We start from the raw sequence: 16,219 nt of genomic DNA, 5'->3' as shown, positions 1-16,219 counted from the left end.
GTAACAAAGCAGATCTCTCATCGTTTCACTACCACGTCACCCCCGAGAGCTGACACTTACAAAGCGGATCTCTCATCGTTTCACTACCACGTCACCCCGAGAGCTGACAGTAACAAAGCGGATCTCTCATCGTTTCACTACCACGTCACCCCCCGAGAGCTGACAGTAACAAAGCAGATCTCTCATCGTTTCACTACCACGTCACCCCCCGAGAGCTGACAGTAACAAAGCAGATCTCTCATCGTTTCACTACCACGTCACCCCCCGAGAGCTGACAGTAACAAAGCAGATCTCTCATCGTTTCACTACCACGTCACCCCGAGAGCTGACAGTAACAAAGCAGATCTCTCATCGTTTCACTACCACGTCACCCCCCGAGAGCTGACAGTAACAAAGCAGATCTCTCATCGTTTCACTACCACGTCACCCCCCGAGAGCTGACAGTAACAAAGCAGATCTCTCATCGTTTCACTACCACGTCACCCCGAGAGCTGACAGTAACAAAGCGGATCTCTCATCGTTTCACTACCACGTCACCCCCCGAGAGCTGACAGTAACAAAGCAGATCTCTCATCGTTTCACTACCACGTCACCCCCGAGAGCTGACAGTAACAAAGCAGATCTCTCATCGTTTCACTACCACGTCACCCCCCGAGAGCTGACAGTAACAAAGCAGATCTCTCATCGTTTCACTACCACGTCACCCCCCGAGAGCTGACAGTAACAAAGCAGATCTCTCATCGTTTCATTACCACGTCACCCCCGAGAGCTGACAGTAACATAGCAGATCTCTCATCGTTTCACTACCACGTCACCCCCGAGAGCTGACACTTACAAAGCGGATCTCTCATCGTTTCACTACCACGTCACCCCGAGAGCTGACAGTAACAAAGCAGATCTCTCATCGTTTCACTACCACGTCACCCCCGAGAGCTGACACTTACAAAGCGGATCTCTCATCATTTCACTACCACGTCACCCCCGAGAGCTGACAGTAACAAAGCAGATCTCTCATCGTTTCACTACCACGTCACCCCCGAGAGCTGACAGTAACAAAGAAGATCTCTCATCGTTTCACTACCACGTCACCCCGAGAGCTGACAGTAACAAAGCAGATCTCTCATCGTGTCACTACCACATCACCCCCGAGAGCTGACAGTAACAAAGCAGATCTCTCATCGTTTCACTACCACGTCACCCCCGAGAGCTGACACTTACAAAGCGGATCTCTCATCGTTTCACTACCACGTCACCCCCGAGAGCTGACAGTAACAAAGCGGATCTCTCATCGTTTCACTACCACGTCACCCCCGAGAGCTGACAGTAACAAAGCGGATCTCTCATCGTTTCACTACCACGTCACCCCCGAGAGCTGACAGTAACAAAGCGGATCTCTCATTGTTTCACTACCACGTCACCCCCGAGAGCTGACACTTACAAAGCGGATCTCTCATCGTTTCACTACCACGTCACCCCCGAGAGCTGACAGTAACAAAGCGGATCTCTCATCGTTTCACTACCACGTCACCCCGAGAGCTGACAGTAACAAAGCGGATCTCTCATCGTTTCACTACCACGTCACCCCGAGAGCTGACAGTAACAAAGCGGATCTCTCATCGTTTCACTACCACGTCACCCCGAGAGCTGACAGTAACAAAGCGGATCTCTCATCGTTTCACTACCACGTCACCCCCGAGAGCTGACAGTAACAAAGCAGATCTCTCTAGCAACTGTGGTAAAGAGAATCGTCTTTGGACGAAACACCCATGGCTGGAAACAGACATCGGTGCCTGTGGCAACCCTTTACCAGTCCAACGATCCAACAGCAAGATTTCCACACGTCTTCCATAATACATGAGGTCTGTGGCTGCTATCAACCAAAAGAGGCATACATATAAATAAAAGGTCTATTTTTACGACGTCAGCGAGGGCTCGTAATGAAACACAGAGGTTAAGTGCCTGGGTGCTTCCCTCAAGAGCAGCAGACACAACAACAGAAGCAACGTTTTGAACCCTGACCTCTCCCTTCTGGCCCTGTGCTTCATCTTACATTCTGAACTGTCTCCGTCTGTGGACATGGTACACTGCGCTCACTACCTCTGCAGTCATTACGCTGGGAGTCTGACAGCTCGGGAACGATGTATCACTGCGACCTCATTGTGTATTCTCACCTGCATTAGAAGAGTTTCGCTGCGCCATCATCCTCTAAGACACATTTTGGTTGAACGCATGCAGTTGTGCAACTGACTAGGTCTCCCCTTTCCCTTCCCTCCCTCCCCCCCTCCTCAACATCACCCTCTTCCCCATCATTATACTCAATCCCCTCTGGTCTCACTTTAAGCCACCAATTCCACAACCATCTCCTAACACCAGCATGACATTGGGGAATGAGAAGTGTCCATGTCTGTGTCCTGCTATAGTGTTACCAACTGGGTTTGATTCATGTTCATTTGCCGGGGGACAAACAGGAAGTGCTAAATGATGGTGCTGGTACTAACTGCACTGTAATTAGAGGTCATTCATTAGCCTCTGTGTCAGTATAGGCACAGGCAGCATCGTAAACCAGGAGCACTCGGCAACAGCATTAAACAAAGTGTCTCTTTATGGAGTCCATCCTGCAAGACACCGCAGCACTGATGGCTCTGCTAATGAAATGAAATGACATTTCATTGGTTGTATACACATCTTTAGTGGCCTTGCTAGGGAGTTGGCATCCATGGTGCTTTCCTGTTCCCTTGCAAAAGACTGACAATGTACCATATAGCCCGAGGGTAACACTTTACATGAGGCAAACAGGTATAATGCATTATAGTATCCATGAGCGCCTCACTCATTTCTTAGTGCCGTCTGACAACTGCAAAATGAAAAGGAATGAATTGTTCTTTAGCTGACATGCTTTTATGATGACAACACAAGGAACAGAATGAGCGATGAGGACCGTGACAGTTTGCTGCCTGGCTGTCTGTCTGCACACAACATAACGAAACGTGACTTGACTTCAATAATGCTCTGCTCCAAAAACAAAAAGGCCAAGCATCCCCATTTTCACCCCAGGGGGACAATTTCCATTGTACATTTAAAGAGGGTCCTTTTAGAACTGGCAAGTGGCATGAAAATTCGACCGTAAAGCGATCATTGTGAAACAACGATTCTCAACACAAATAGGTGGCGCAATGTAGGCTACCGGTCGCAAGGACAACGGGATCTCAGGCTATATCATTGCTATTAGACTGAAACACCACAGACATTGCACCAATCGATAGATGTTATTGTCTGTCACTGTGCAGTATCAAAGTCCAAGGACTATAACCCTGTCCAGCTAGATTGAGTATGCACTTCTAGCATGTTCTACTGTGCTCTAGATTGACAGTACACGCAGAGTAATTTACTCCAAGCTACATGTTAAATGTGTCATAATCCGCTGATGTTTACTAAATGACAGCAAGTGTTGATGTAATGTCAACCAATGACTGTATTCCTGGCTGGGTAATTTAGCCTAACAATGGGGTTATACAGTGGCACCCTGGGGAACATACAGTCTGGTAGAGGAAGCTAATCAACAGAGGCCTCGAGGTAAGCAATCGTACCCATCTGAACAGAGCACAACAAAACAGTTCCTTGACTTCAGTACAATTCTGCTGCAAAATACAAGCAAACAACTAAAAATTCCAGAAGACTGTAAGAGGAACTATTGTCCAGTTGTAGCCAGTCCAGCGCTAGCCAAAGTCCGCTTTCCCAGAGACCCCAGTCAGAACACTCATCAGACGTAATCGGTGGCGTTGCCCTGGTACCTTGACCTTCCTCTCAGAACTTTAGTCACCAGGCTCCTCAAGCTGGAACAATGACAGAGCTTGTTAGCATAATTGCAGGCTGGAGAGGAGTGGAGCAGACAGAAGGGAAGAGAGGGAAGCCCCGGCCGGGTCTATCTGGCCTAAATAGACTACACTAGGACCAGCCAGGCAGGACTTTGTATGGCTGAGGTCCTATCAGTGCCAAGGCCAGGCTAGCAAACACCCTGGAGCAACATAACACTACTCCCAGACTTGCCTCCCTCCCTCCCTGCGCCCTTTTCTGAAACACGGTAGAGTTGCTTCTCTGCCTCCTCCCCCTGCCTCTCTGCCTCCCTCCCGTTCCCCCTGCCTCTCATAGGCCTCCCTACAAGCTTCTTTCCATTGCTCCCTGCCTCCCTCCCTCTCTCCCTGCCTCTCTCCCTGCCTGCCTCCTTCTCTGCACGACCCCCACGCCCCACTAACTCCCTCTGCCTCTTGGATACTGAGAGTTATGGATCACTTTCTCTTAGCCAGTACCCACTGGTGGGTGAAGGGGACTGTGATTTTTACCTTATGGCTTGCAAGGGTACTGTATCAAGTCGATTCAGATATCTATCTTGGAACCCACAGTCTGAGTCACATACCCTCAAGAATGTAATCAAAGAGCCTAGACAAGCCCGAAGGTGAGTTTGTAGTCGGTAGAGGGATTTCTATAGAACTATATCACTGAAAACACTGGTTCAACATTTTATCCACACGCATAGAGAATGAGAGTATTTTTGTAACAGGACCTCCGTTTGAAGGGGATCAGTGTCATTTCAGCAACCATTTCACAGCACAGTACACACCCTAACTACAGTATATTTCCAGGCTCAATCATTGATGCAACCCACGGTGGGCCAGGAGTCAATTATCTATGTACCAGAGTCAGCAATGTGACAACAGTTGTCTCAACTCGACTGTTTTTACAAACAGACAAAAGCTCCACTGTCCTAAAAGACAAGCCACATCCAATAACTTTACCCCGAAGTGAAGGAAGAGAGTCAATTAGTCATTCAAATTGATCAACATAAATCTATCAGCCGCGAAAATCCCACACAGCTCTGTTACAGAGATCCAAGAGAGTGCTAAGGATGGATGTTCAGGCATTCCTACATCGGAGTTCTGTTGATAGCAACAGCAGCGTGACGCTAGCTGTAGATGGGGGAGTGCAGCCTGGGTATTTCATTTCACTCCCGCTGCGGCTTATCACGCCCAGATAATCAATAGTGCTTCAATATTCAAACTGCCTAAGAGACCGGCTTGATTCAAATGGAATTATATTATAAGCCCTCCATTTTCCAAGCTATGAATGCTTTACAATGTGGAAGTGCTGTACTATACAATCAACAAGAGATTGGAGATGGTTGAGGATGACAAGGAATAGTTTATTGAAACCAGGCAGGAGTTTTTAGTCAACAAATAGCACTTTTGTCACAACCAGTCATCATCATAACATTCAGCATCACCGTCCCCATAATCAACACCATAACGCCATCAGAATCATCACCATGTTCGTCAGTACCGTCATCACCGTTATGAGCCTACTTTATGACCACAGCTGCCCGTGATGCCCCCCCCCCCAACAGTACTGCCTAATGCTCTGTATTTCTAAATCTATGTGTTTGGGGAGACCAGATGTGTGTGTGTGTGTGTGTGTGTGTGTGTGTGTGTGTGTGTGTGTGTGTGTGTGTGTGTGTGTGTGTGTGTGTGTGTGTGTGTGTGTGTGTGTGTGTGTGTGTGTGTGTGTGTGTGTGTGTGTGTGTGTGTGTGTGTGTGTGTGTGTGTGTGTGTGTGTACAGTGATTAATGTCTGTGTAAGCGTGTGCTGCCGCGTTGATATATGGGTAGGAGGTATTTGCTTCCTCAAAAATCGACACCATTACCTTGTTAATCTCCATCCTTCCTTCTTCAAACCCACTCCCGCTATCCCTCCTGCTTTCTCCAAAACAACATCCCTCCATCCATCAGAGAGAGAGCGAGAGCGAGAGAGAGAGAGAGAGAGAGAGTGAAAGAGCACCTCCCATCTCTCCGTCGTCACCACCATCGCTGTCGTTTTGTTTCTCCACAGCACATCTCTCCTCACCCAGCTACCTCCCTCCCTCCATCCCTCCTTCTGTCATCCCTTGCCCTCTCCCTCCGATTGTCCCTTCCCTTTGCCTGCTAAAGCGATTTGCATTGATCATTCCTGTCTGTGGGTTTGGCTATATTTGTGGTTAGCCAAGCATGCCGCAATGAAGTATAGGAGACCGGCAGCCGCATAGAGAGAGAGAGAGGCTATCAGTATTCTGCTATTCAACACCCCAAGGCATTCATTATTATCTCAAGAAAGCAACAACTGCCTGAACAAATAGTCACAGACCCTCTGCTTTCAGCACCTGACTCTTTAGACTCTAGAGAGTATAGTAATGAAGAGATGACATGCAGGGAAACAACCTATTGAACTGGGAACTTCAAATGGTTTGAGTTCAGCTGTTGAAGATTCTCCGGAGCAAATGTTGATATGTTTAAGCTGCCCTGTTTTTCTTCCACTCTCTCCCTCCATCTCCCTCTTTACGCTCTCTCTCTCTCTCTCTCTCTCTCTCTCTCCTCTTTACGCTCTCTCTCTCCTCCTCCATCTCCCTCTTTACGCTCTCTCTCTCTCTCTCTCTCTCTCTCCTCTTTACGCTCTCTCTCTCTCTCCATCTCCCTCTTTATGCTCTCTCTCTCTCCCCCTCCATCTCCCTCTTTACACTCTCTCTCTCTCCATCTCCCTCTTTACGCTCTCTCTCTCTCTCTCTCTCTCTCTCTCTCTCTCTCTCTCTCTCTCTCTCTCTCTCTCTCTCTCTCTCTCTCTCTCTCATCTCCCTCTTTATGCTCTCTCTCTCCCCCTCCATCTCCCTCGTTACGCTCTCTCTCTCTCCATCTCCCTCTTTACGCTCTCTCTCTCTCTCTCTCTCTCTCTCTCTCTCTCTCTCTCTCTCTCTCTCTCTCTCTCTCTCTCTCTCTCTCTCTCTCTCTCTCCCTCTTTATACTCTCTCTCTCTCTCTCTCTCTCTCTCCATCTCCCTCTTTATACTCTCTCTCTCTCTCTCTCTCTCTCTCTCTCTCTCGCTCTCTCTCTCTCTCTCTCTCTCTCTCTCTCTCTCTCTCTCTCTCTCTCTCTCTCTCTCTCTCCCATCTCCCTCTTTATGCTCTCTCTCTCTCTCTCTCCATCTCCCTCTTTACGCTCTCTCTCTCCATCTCCCTCTTTACGCTCTCTCTCTCTCTCTCTCTCTCTCTCTCTCTCTCTCTCTCTCTCTCTCTCTCTCTCTCTCTCTCTCTCTCTCTCTCTCTCTCTCTCTCTCTCTCTATTTCAGAAGTGGGTCAGGACTAATGAGCGGGCAGCAGAACAGTTACTTAAATACACGCCAGGGACCACTGGGAGGACAATGACCATGGCAGGGAACCTTCACTCCCTCACTCTCTCTCTCCCCCTATCCCCCCCTCTTTCTCTTTCCTTCTCTCTCGCTCTCTCTCTCTCTCCCTCCCTCTCTCTCTCTCTCTCTCTCTCTCTCTCTCTCTCTCTCTCTCTCTCTCTCTCTCTCTCTCCCCTTCCCCCTCTCTCACACCCTCTTTCTCATTCTCAAATTATTCAAGGGGCTTTATTGGCATGGTAAACATATGTTTACGTTGCCAAAGCAAGTCAAATAGATAAACAAAAGTGAAACAAACAATAAAAAGTGAACAGTAAATATTACACTCACACAAGTCCCAAAAGAATAAAGACATTTCAAATGTCATATTACGTATATATACAGTGTTGTAACGATGCGCAAATAGTTTAAGTACTAAAGGGACAATAAATAAACATACATATGTGTTGTATTTACAATGGTGTTTGTTCTTCGCTGGTTGACCTTTTCTTGTGGCAACAGGTCACAAATCTGGCTGCTGTGATGGTACACTGTGGTATTTCACCCAGTAGATATGGGAGTTTATCAAAATTGGATTTGTTTTCGAATTCTTTGTGGATCTGTGTAATCTGAGGGAAGTATGTGTCTCTAATATGGTCATACATTTGGCAGGAGGTTAGGAAGTGCAGCTCAGTTTCCACCTCATTTTGTGGGCAGTGTGCACATAGCCTGTCTTCTCTTGAGAGCCAGGTCTGCCTCCGGCAGCCTTTCTCAATAGCAAGGCTATGCTCACTGAGTCTGTACATAGTCAAAGCTTTCCTTAATTTGGGGTCAGTTACAGTGGTCAGGTATTCTGCCACTGTGTACTCTCTGTGTAGGGCCAAATAGCATGCTAGTTTGCGCTGTTTTTTTGTTCATTCTTTCCAATGTGTCAAGTAATTATCTTTTTGTTTTCTCATGATTTGGTTGGGTCTAATTGTGCTGCTGTCCTGGGGCTCTGTGGGGTCTGTGTGTGTTTGTGAACAGAGCCCGAGCACCAGCTTGCTTAGGGGACTCTTCTCCAGGTTCATCTCTCTGTAGGTGATGACTGTTATGGAAGGTTATCACTGTCTCTCTCCCCCTCTGTCTCTCTCCCCCTCTGTCTCTCTCCCCCTCTGTTTCTCTCCCCCTCTGTCTCTCTCCCCTCTGTCTCTCTCCCCCTCTGTCTCTCTCCCCCTCTGTTTCTCCCCCCTCTGTCTCTCTCCCCCTGTGTCTCTCTCCCCCTCTGTCTCTCTCTACACTCCAACCCCATGTGTAACCTTTTGTAACCTGTTTTTAGTGGAGGGGCGGGGGTATGTGGTTCATATGTGTAAATTGTGTATGTGAAAGCGGCGTGGGCGAGGAGGCAAAGGGGAGGGGAGGAGAGGGAGGGGAAGGGAAGCATCTGCTTGGGATAAAGATGGCTCCCCATGCTTTGCTCTGATTGGCTAAGAGTGTGCGTCATCTATAAAAACAGTCACAAATGTTCATTCCATCTCCATAACAGACCATGCATTCACATGTTTTATTCATAATGGGTATATAGTCTTAGCTAGCGCTGCATACGTGTTCTGTTGATCCCCCTCGACAAGACAACACCCGCCCATCCTCCAGCACAGTGCCGTTAAATGAGATGAATGGAACAGCAGCCATATGCAGCAACCCCGCCACTAAACAAACAACTGTTACTGGGTCAAAGGGTCAGGAGGACAGACAGGCGCGCTAATCTGATTTGAGATGATTTGAGCTTAGATAGCAAAGTAATGGCCGCATTGTTGCCATACCCGGGGGAAAATAGAGAGAGTGAGAGAAGGAGGGAGGGATGGAGGGAAGTCAATTCACTTCTCTGCTGTCTCTTGTGAGCCGTCAAGACAAGCGTTCAAGCAGAAGACAAGACAATTCCCACGAACCCCCCCCCTCCCCTCCAATCAACCACTCAACAAACACCGCCTCCTTCTCTCTCCCTCCCTCCATCCTCCCCTCGCTCCACCTTTCAAAACAGCTCAAATCACAATAAAAACCAGCGCAATTCAAATGAGCTCTGAACGATGACGACAATCAATAATAACGGGAAAAAATCTCCCAAAAACACTCAAGTAATTTACAATCCATGTGTTTCTTTGTCTGCATCAGTAGCTTATTCTCTGCTTGGCAGCATCCAAATACACGTCTGTGTCAAGGAGAGACTGTGTAACATCGGCATACAGTACATACAGCTGCAGCAGCAGCAACACAAAGGAAACATGGATTAGCTCCGAGATATTTACATAAAAAAATATATATATATATTTTTTACACCGTACCTTTTGAATTCTGTCCTTCTTCCATATTCTCTTCCATTGTGACTGGGTTTGTGTCCACTTCGATTTCAATACACGGAAATTTCACAAAGCCTCTCGGTCAGAAGTGGATAAAGCCTCCTCTCGGCTGGGTGTGTGTACAGTGTGAGTGTGTGTTGGGGTGTGTTTTGTCCCCTAGCTGTGAGTTGTGGCGTTGTAGCAGTGAGCAGCTCCTAGGGAAGTCTGCTCTCAGTGTTGTGCCGCCTCTCTCAAACTCTCACTCACACCCCTCCCTCGCTACTCTCTCTGGCACTCACACCCCTCCCTCTCATTCAGCTCTCACACCCGTATCTCTCTCTCTCTCTCTCTCTCTCTCTCTCTCTCTCTCTCTCTCTCTCTCTCTCTCTCTCTCTCTCTCTCTCTCTCTCTCTCTCTCTCAGAGCGCGGCAGCCCCTGGTCTCATTCCTTCTGTTCTTCTGATGATGATCAACTCCTCCTGTCCATTACTAGACAGCGCAACACCAGGAAGCACATAACTGGACTGGGAGAGGAGAGATCAAACTCCCCTTCCCTTGAAATGTCTTAAGCATAAACATGAATAACCATGTTTTTGAAGGAAGGGGTGTAAAGGAAAGACTGAGTCCTGGAGGAATGCAAGGAGAAACTCTGCTTCCCTGTGAGTTTATTTAAATGGAAATGGGGAACAATACTGCTGAACTGGAACGACAGAATAGGAGGAATGGGCTCGCTACAAGGAGAAAGACATAAGCAGGTGTTCAGCCATAAAAACAAGGGATTGAGGGTTTGTATTAGAAGCAGGATGGTGGAAGCAGCAGCAGCCCGGCACACTGTGAGCAGATGGAGGGGTGTAACCAGCCCAACAGCCACTCTCCCTCTCACTCTCCTCCCTCACCAAACACCCCTGTTTATTAGAGTAAATGGAAGAGCCCGCCAGTCAGCCTGGGCTTAAGTTATGCTGCACCGACTAGTGAAAGGGAGAGGATAGATGTAGGATTTTTTCATTGCTGTGTCGGGCTTAGATGGCAGTATGTCTGTGTGTTGTCACAACGATATATACGGTGCTATGACTCTCAAGGAACCCTTTTCTCAATGACAAAATAGCGAGCACGCACAATCGCACACATGCAGGCACACACACACATACACACTAGTGATAGGGGGAAAGAATCGATATAATTACACATCGCAATATTATTTCGGACAATATTATATCAATATTTTGACTCCAAGTATTGATGAGACTTTTTTGTTGTTGCTAGCGCTAGTCGGCTGTACCTGCGCCAAAACTCTGGTATTTTTCCACCTTGTTCTCCACCTTCTTCTTCAAAAGTGAGCCAACATGTTTTCAGCATGTTTATTTCCATGACTGATCCATGGTCTCCCCTGTCTCTCTGCAGCAGTCATAATAGTGAGCAATATGTTTGGAACATCAAATCCCAATACATATAGAATGATGAGAGTCACAGTACATATAGAATGATGAGAATCACAATACATATAGAATGGTGAGAATCACAATACATATAGAATGGTGAGAATCACAATACATATAGAATGGTGAGAATCACAGTACATATAGAATGGTGAGAATGGTGAGAATCACAGTACATATAGAATGGTGAGAATCACAATACATATAGAATGGTGAGAATCACAATACATATAGAATGATGAGAATCACAATACATATAGAATGGTGAGAATCACAGTACATATAGAATGGTGAGAATGGTGAGAATCACAGTACATATAGAATGGTGAGAATCACAATACATATAGAATGGTGAGAATCACAATACATATAGAATGGTGAGAATCACAATACATATAGAATGATGAGAATCACAATACATATAGAATAGAATGAATGAGAATCACAACATATAGAATGATGAGAATCACAATACATATAGAATGGTGAGAATCACAATACATATAGAATGGTGAGAATCACAGTACATATAGAATGATGAGAATCACAATACATATAGAATGATGAGAATCACAATACATATAGAATGGTGAGAATCACAATACATATAGAATGATGAGAATCACAGTACATATAGAATGGTGAGAATCACAATACATATAGAATGGTGAGAATGGTGAGAATCACAATACATATAGAATGATGAGAATCTGTAACGGCGTTCTTCGTTTGTTGAAAGAGAGTCGGACCGAAATGCAGCGTGGTGGTTACTCATGTCTTTAATGAATGAAATGACGATACATGAAAATAACGTAATATACAAAAACAACAAAACGGAACGTGAAACCTAATTACAGCCTATCTGATGAACACTACACAGAGACAGGAACAATCACCCACGAAATACACAGTGAAACCCAGGCTACCTAAATACGGTTCCCAATCAGAGACAACGAGAATCACCTGACTCTGATTGAGAACCGCCTCAGGCAGCCAAGCCTATGCAACACCCCTAATCAGCCGCAATCCCAATAACTACAAAACCACAATACGAAATACAACATTAAACCCATGTCACACCCTGGCCTGACCAAATATATAACGAAAACACAAAACACTATGACCAAGGCGTGACAGAATCACAGTACATATAGAATGGTGAGAATCACAATACATATAGAATGGTGAGAATCACAATACATATAGAATGATGAGAATGGTGAGAATCACAATACATATAGAATGGTGAGAATCACAGTACATATAGAATGGTGAGAATCACAGTACATATAGAATGGTGAGAATCACAATACATATAGAATGGTGAGAATCACAATACATATAGAATGATGAGAATCACAGTACATATAGAATGGTGAGAATCACAATACATATAGAATGGTGAGAATCACAGTACATATAGAATGGTGAGAATCACAATACATATAGAATGGTGAGAATCACAATATATATAGAATGGTGAGAATCCCAGTACATATAGAATGGTGAGAATCACAATACATATAGAATGGTGAGAATCACAGTACATATAGAATGGTGAGAATCACAATACATATAGAATGGTGAGAATCACAATACATATAGAATGGTGAGAATCACAATACATATAGAATGGTGAGAATCACAATACATATAGAATGGTGAGAATCACAGTACATATAGAATGGTGAGAATCACAATACATATAGAATGGTGAGAATCACAGTACATATAGAATGGTGAGAATCACAATACATATAGAATGGTGAGAATCACAGTACATATAGAATGGTGAGAATCACAATACATATAGAATGGTGAGAATCACAGTACATATAGAATGGTGAGAATCACCATCTGTCTGTATGAGGCAATGATTGGTTATGGTTGGAGAGTACAATCAGGGCTGGACACAGCACTAATCAGTCACACTGTTCTGGCCAACACACACACACACACACACACACACACACACACACACACACACACACACACACACACACACACACACACACACACACACACACACACACACACACACACACACACACACACACACACACACACACACACACACACACACACACACACACACACACACACAACACACACAATTGCTCTGGTGGAAGATAAGACCTGCAGCCAAATCAATGATTTCTCAATCAATCAACATTAGCAATTGGCGTTAAATGATGACATTAGAATGGTAACAAAGAAACACGTTAAAAGCGACGTCACATGATGATAAAATGATGATGAAAATACAAATGATGACTCAAGTTCATTATTAAAACACACACAGATGAAATAAACCATAGCGGTCTTTCACTGCTGTGTGAATCTGATCCTGTGCATTGTCTATGCTGTCAGCAGCAGTGGCACGTCCACGTAAAGACAAGTGGAATCCTGAGCAAAACTCTGCTCTGGCTGCAGGAACTGAACGGAGACAGCGGTAACCACGGCGCATCGCTCTGCACGCAGCGGCAGGTACAACAGCCTAGCAACGACAGCGCAAAATGCGCGCCTGGCGACGGCGGTGAGACGTGACGTGGCGGCCGCGCCTGAGATGAAAATGACTGGCTGCAGTCAGCGAGGTCATTAACAACGTAGCAGCTATAGAAGCAAGGGCCGCAGCTTTTGTGGAGCGATGGGTAACGATGCTTCGAGGGTGACTGTTAACGTGTGCAGAGCGTCCCTGGTTCGCGCCCAGGGGTGAGGGGACGGACATAAAGTCCCCTGGTGCCAGAGCAGAGTTTATCTGGGTAGAGGAGGAGGGAGTATGGTCCGAGGGGAGTGTAGAGCTCACGTTGATGAAAGACACTGTAGATAGGAATACGGAGAGGATGTGGAATCAGACACGCTTGGGCTGACGGCTGATCGAAGATCTCAGGACTGAATCAGATCATGTCGAGATGCCTGGTTTATTTAACCAGGCAAGTCAGTTAAGAACACATTCTTATTTTCAATGACGGCCTGGGAACAGTGGGTTAACTGCCTGTTCAGGGGCAGAACGACAGATTTGTACCTTGTCAGCTCGGGGGTTTGAACTCACAACCTTCCGGTTACTAGTCCAACGCTAGGCTACGCTGCCGCCCCTATTCACATGCTACAGATACTGGAAGTAAGCCATGTGCTTCTGTGTAGAATTCAAGTGACAGGAATGTAAGTTCAACTGCGCCAATGAACAACGACAGATTAAAACCGTTTTTTTTTTTTGTGACACTCACAGTGCAGACGTTTTAGTTTTTTCCCTTTGCTAATTATGCTATGAACCAGCCACTTATCTGGCCATTATTACTATGCTATTAATGTCTGTAATCTCAGCTACAGGTTTGTTTCTCACGCATACTAATCAGACAATGGAGAGCCGCACCATGACAACCTGAGAGACGGGCTGTAATTGGCTTGGATGGCAGAGAGGTTGAGTTTCTGAGAATCTTGGGCCAGGATGGATGACTCATACCACAGGCCTGGACGTAGGCCCGCACGCACACACTCACTACTGCTTCTATATCACTGGTAAAACAAGGCAATGTTCCAACGACTAAACAATCAAATCTTCTCGACTGTACAATTTGTCATTTTCTCAAGAGACACATTACTGGAACGATAGCCTAGAAAATGTCAGGTCATCATTCTGAATACATGCCATACAGATTAATTATGAATTCATCATTTGGTTAATTGTACATTATTAAACATTGCTTACCTCTAGGACCTAGGTTATTAAATAGCAGCATAATTGTTGTTTTAAATGAAGGCTGTAGAAGGTTGACAAACAGTACTATGCAGAGACTGTATTGGCTCTAACATGGGTGGAAGACTTCTATGTACAGTTGAATAGTTGTGAGTATGTATGTTACTATGTACTTTACGACTAATAGTTGTGAGCATGTATGTTACTATGTACTTTAGGACTAATAGTTGTGAGTATGTATGTTACTATGTACTTTAGGACTAATAGTTGTGAGTATGTATGTTACTATGTACTTTAGGACTAATAGTTGTGAGTATGTATGTTACTATGTACTTTAGGACTAGTAGTTGTGAGTATGTATGTTACTATGTACCTTAGGTATAGTAGTTGTGAGTATGTATGTTACTATGTACTTTAGGACTAGTAGTTGTGAGTATGTATGTTACTATGTTACTTCCTGGCCTGCCGAGTCTCCAGAACCTACTTTAGGACTAATAGTTGTGAGTATGTATGTTACTATGTACTTTAGGACTAATAGTTGTGAGTATGTACGTTACTATGTACTTTAGGACTAGTAGTTGTGAGTATGTATGTTACTATGTACTTTAGGACTAATAGTTGTGAGTATGTATGTTACTATGTACTTTAGGACTAGTAGTTGTGAGTATGTATGTTACTATGTACCTTAGGTATAGTAGTTGTGAGTATGTATGTTACTATGTACCTTAGGTATAATAGTTGTGAGTATGTATGTTACTATGTACTTTAGGACTAGTAGTTGTGAGTATGTATGTTACTATGTACTTTAGGACTAATAGTTGTGAGTATGTATGTTACTATGTACTTTAGGACTAATAGTTGTGAGTATGTATGTTACTATGTACTTTAGGACTAGTAGTTGTGAGTATGTATGTTACTATGTACTTTAGGACTAGTAGTTGTGAGTATGTATGTTACTATGTACTTTAGGACTAGTAGTTGTGAGTATGTATGTTACTATGTACTTTAGGACTAATAGTTGTGAGTATGTATGTTACTATGTACTTTAGGACTAGTAGTTGTGAGTATGTATGTTACTATGTACTTTAGGACTAATAGTTGTGAGTATGTATGTTACTATGTACTTTAGGACTAATAGTTGTGAGTATGTATGTTACTATGTACCTTAGGTATAGTAGTTGTGAGTATGTATGTTACTATGTACCTTAGGTATAGTAGTTGTGAGTATGTATGTTACTATGTACCTTAGGTATAGTAGTTGTGAGTATGTATGTTACTATGTACCTTAGGTATAGTAGTTGTGAGTATGTATGTTACTATGTACTTTAGGACTAATAGTTGTGAGTATGTATGTTACTATGTACTTTAGGACTAATAGTTGTGAGTATGTATGTTACTATGTACCTTAGGTATAGTAGTTGTGAGTATGTATGTTACTATGTACCTTAGGACTAGTAGTTGTGAGTATGTATGTACTATGTACCTTAGGTATAGTAGTTGTGAGTATGTATGTTACTATGTACCTTAGGTATAGTAGTTGTGAGTATGTATGTTACTATGTACTTTAGGACTAATAGTTGTGAGTATGTAT

At 44.5% G+C, this 16,219-nt stretch overlaps 1 protein-coding gene across 3 annotated transcripts in view; it reads right to left on the bottom strand.

The window, feature by feature from the left end:
- LOC124001732 (neuronal membrane glycoprotein M6-a) overlaps window positions 1-16,219 on the bottom strand; it is a 98,753-nt gene that overhangs the window by 53,833 nt on the left and 28,701 nt on the right. Inside the window, exon 1 of one of the 3 annotated variants that reach the window (XM_046308756.1) lies at window positions 9,503-9,785. The exons of 1 other annotated variant lie outside the window; for it this stretch is intronic. In XM_046308756.1, coding sequence (XP_046164712.1) covers window positions 9,503-9,539 — 37 coding nt within the window. In that variant the 5' untranslated portion in view covers window positions 9,540-9,785. Of the gene's footprint in view, window positions 1-9,502; window positions 9,786-16,219 lie in introns of those variants that run through there. One more of the 3 variants, XM_046308754.1, reaches the window with a different exon arrangement.

This window comes from Oncorhynchus gorbuscha, linkage group LG17 (assembly GCF_021184085.1).
Source record: "Oncorhynchus gorbuscha isolate QuinsamMale2020 ecotype Even-year linkage group LG17, OgorEven_v1.0, whole genome shotgun sequence".
Classification (NCBI taxonomy): Eukaryota; Metazoa; Chordata; class Actinopteri; order Salmoniformes; family Salmonidae; genus Oncorhynchus; species Oncorhynchus gorbuscha.
The sequence above is the reverse complement of the archived record's forward strand: the minus strand, read 5'-3'. Positions and strand labels throughout refer to the sequence as shown.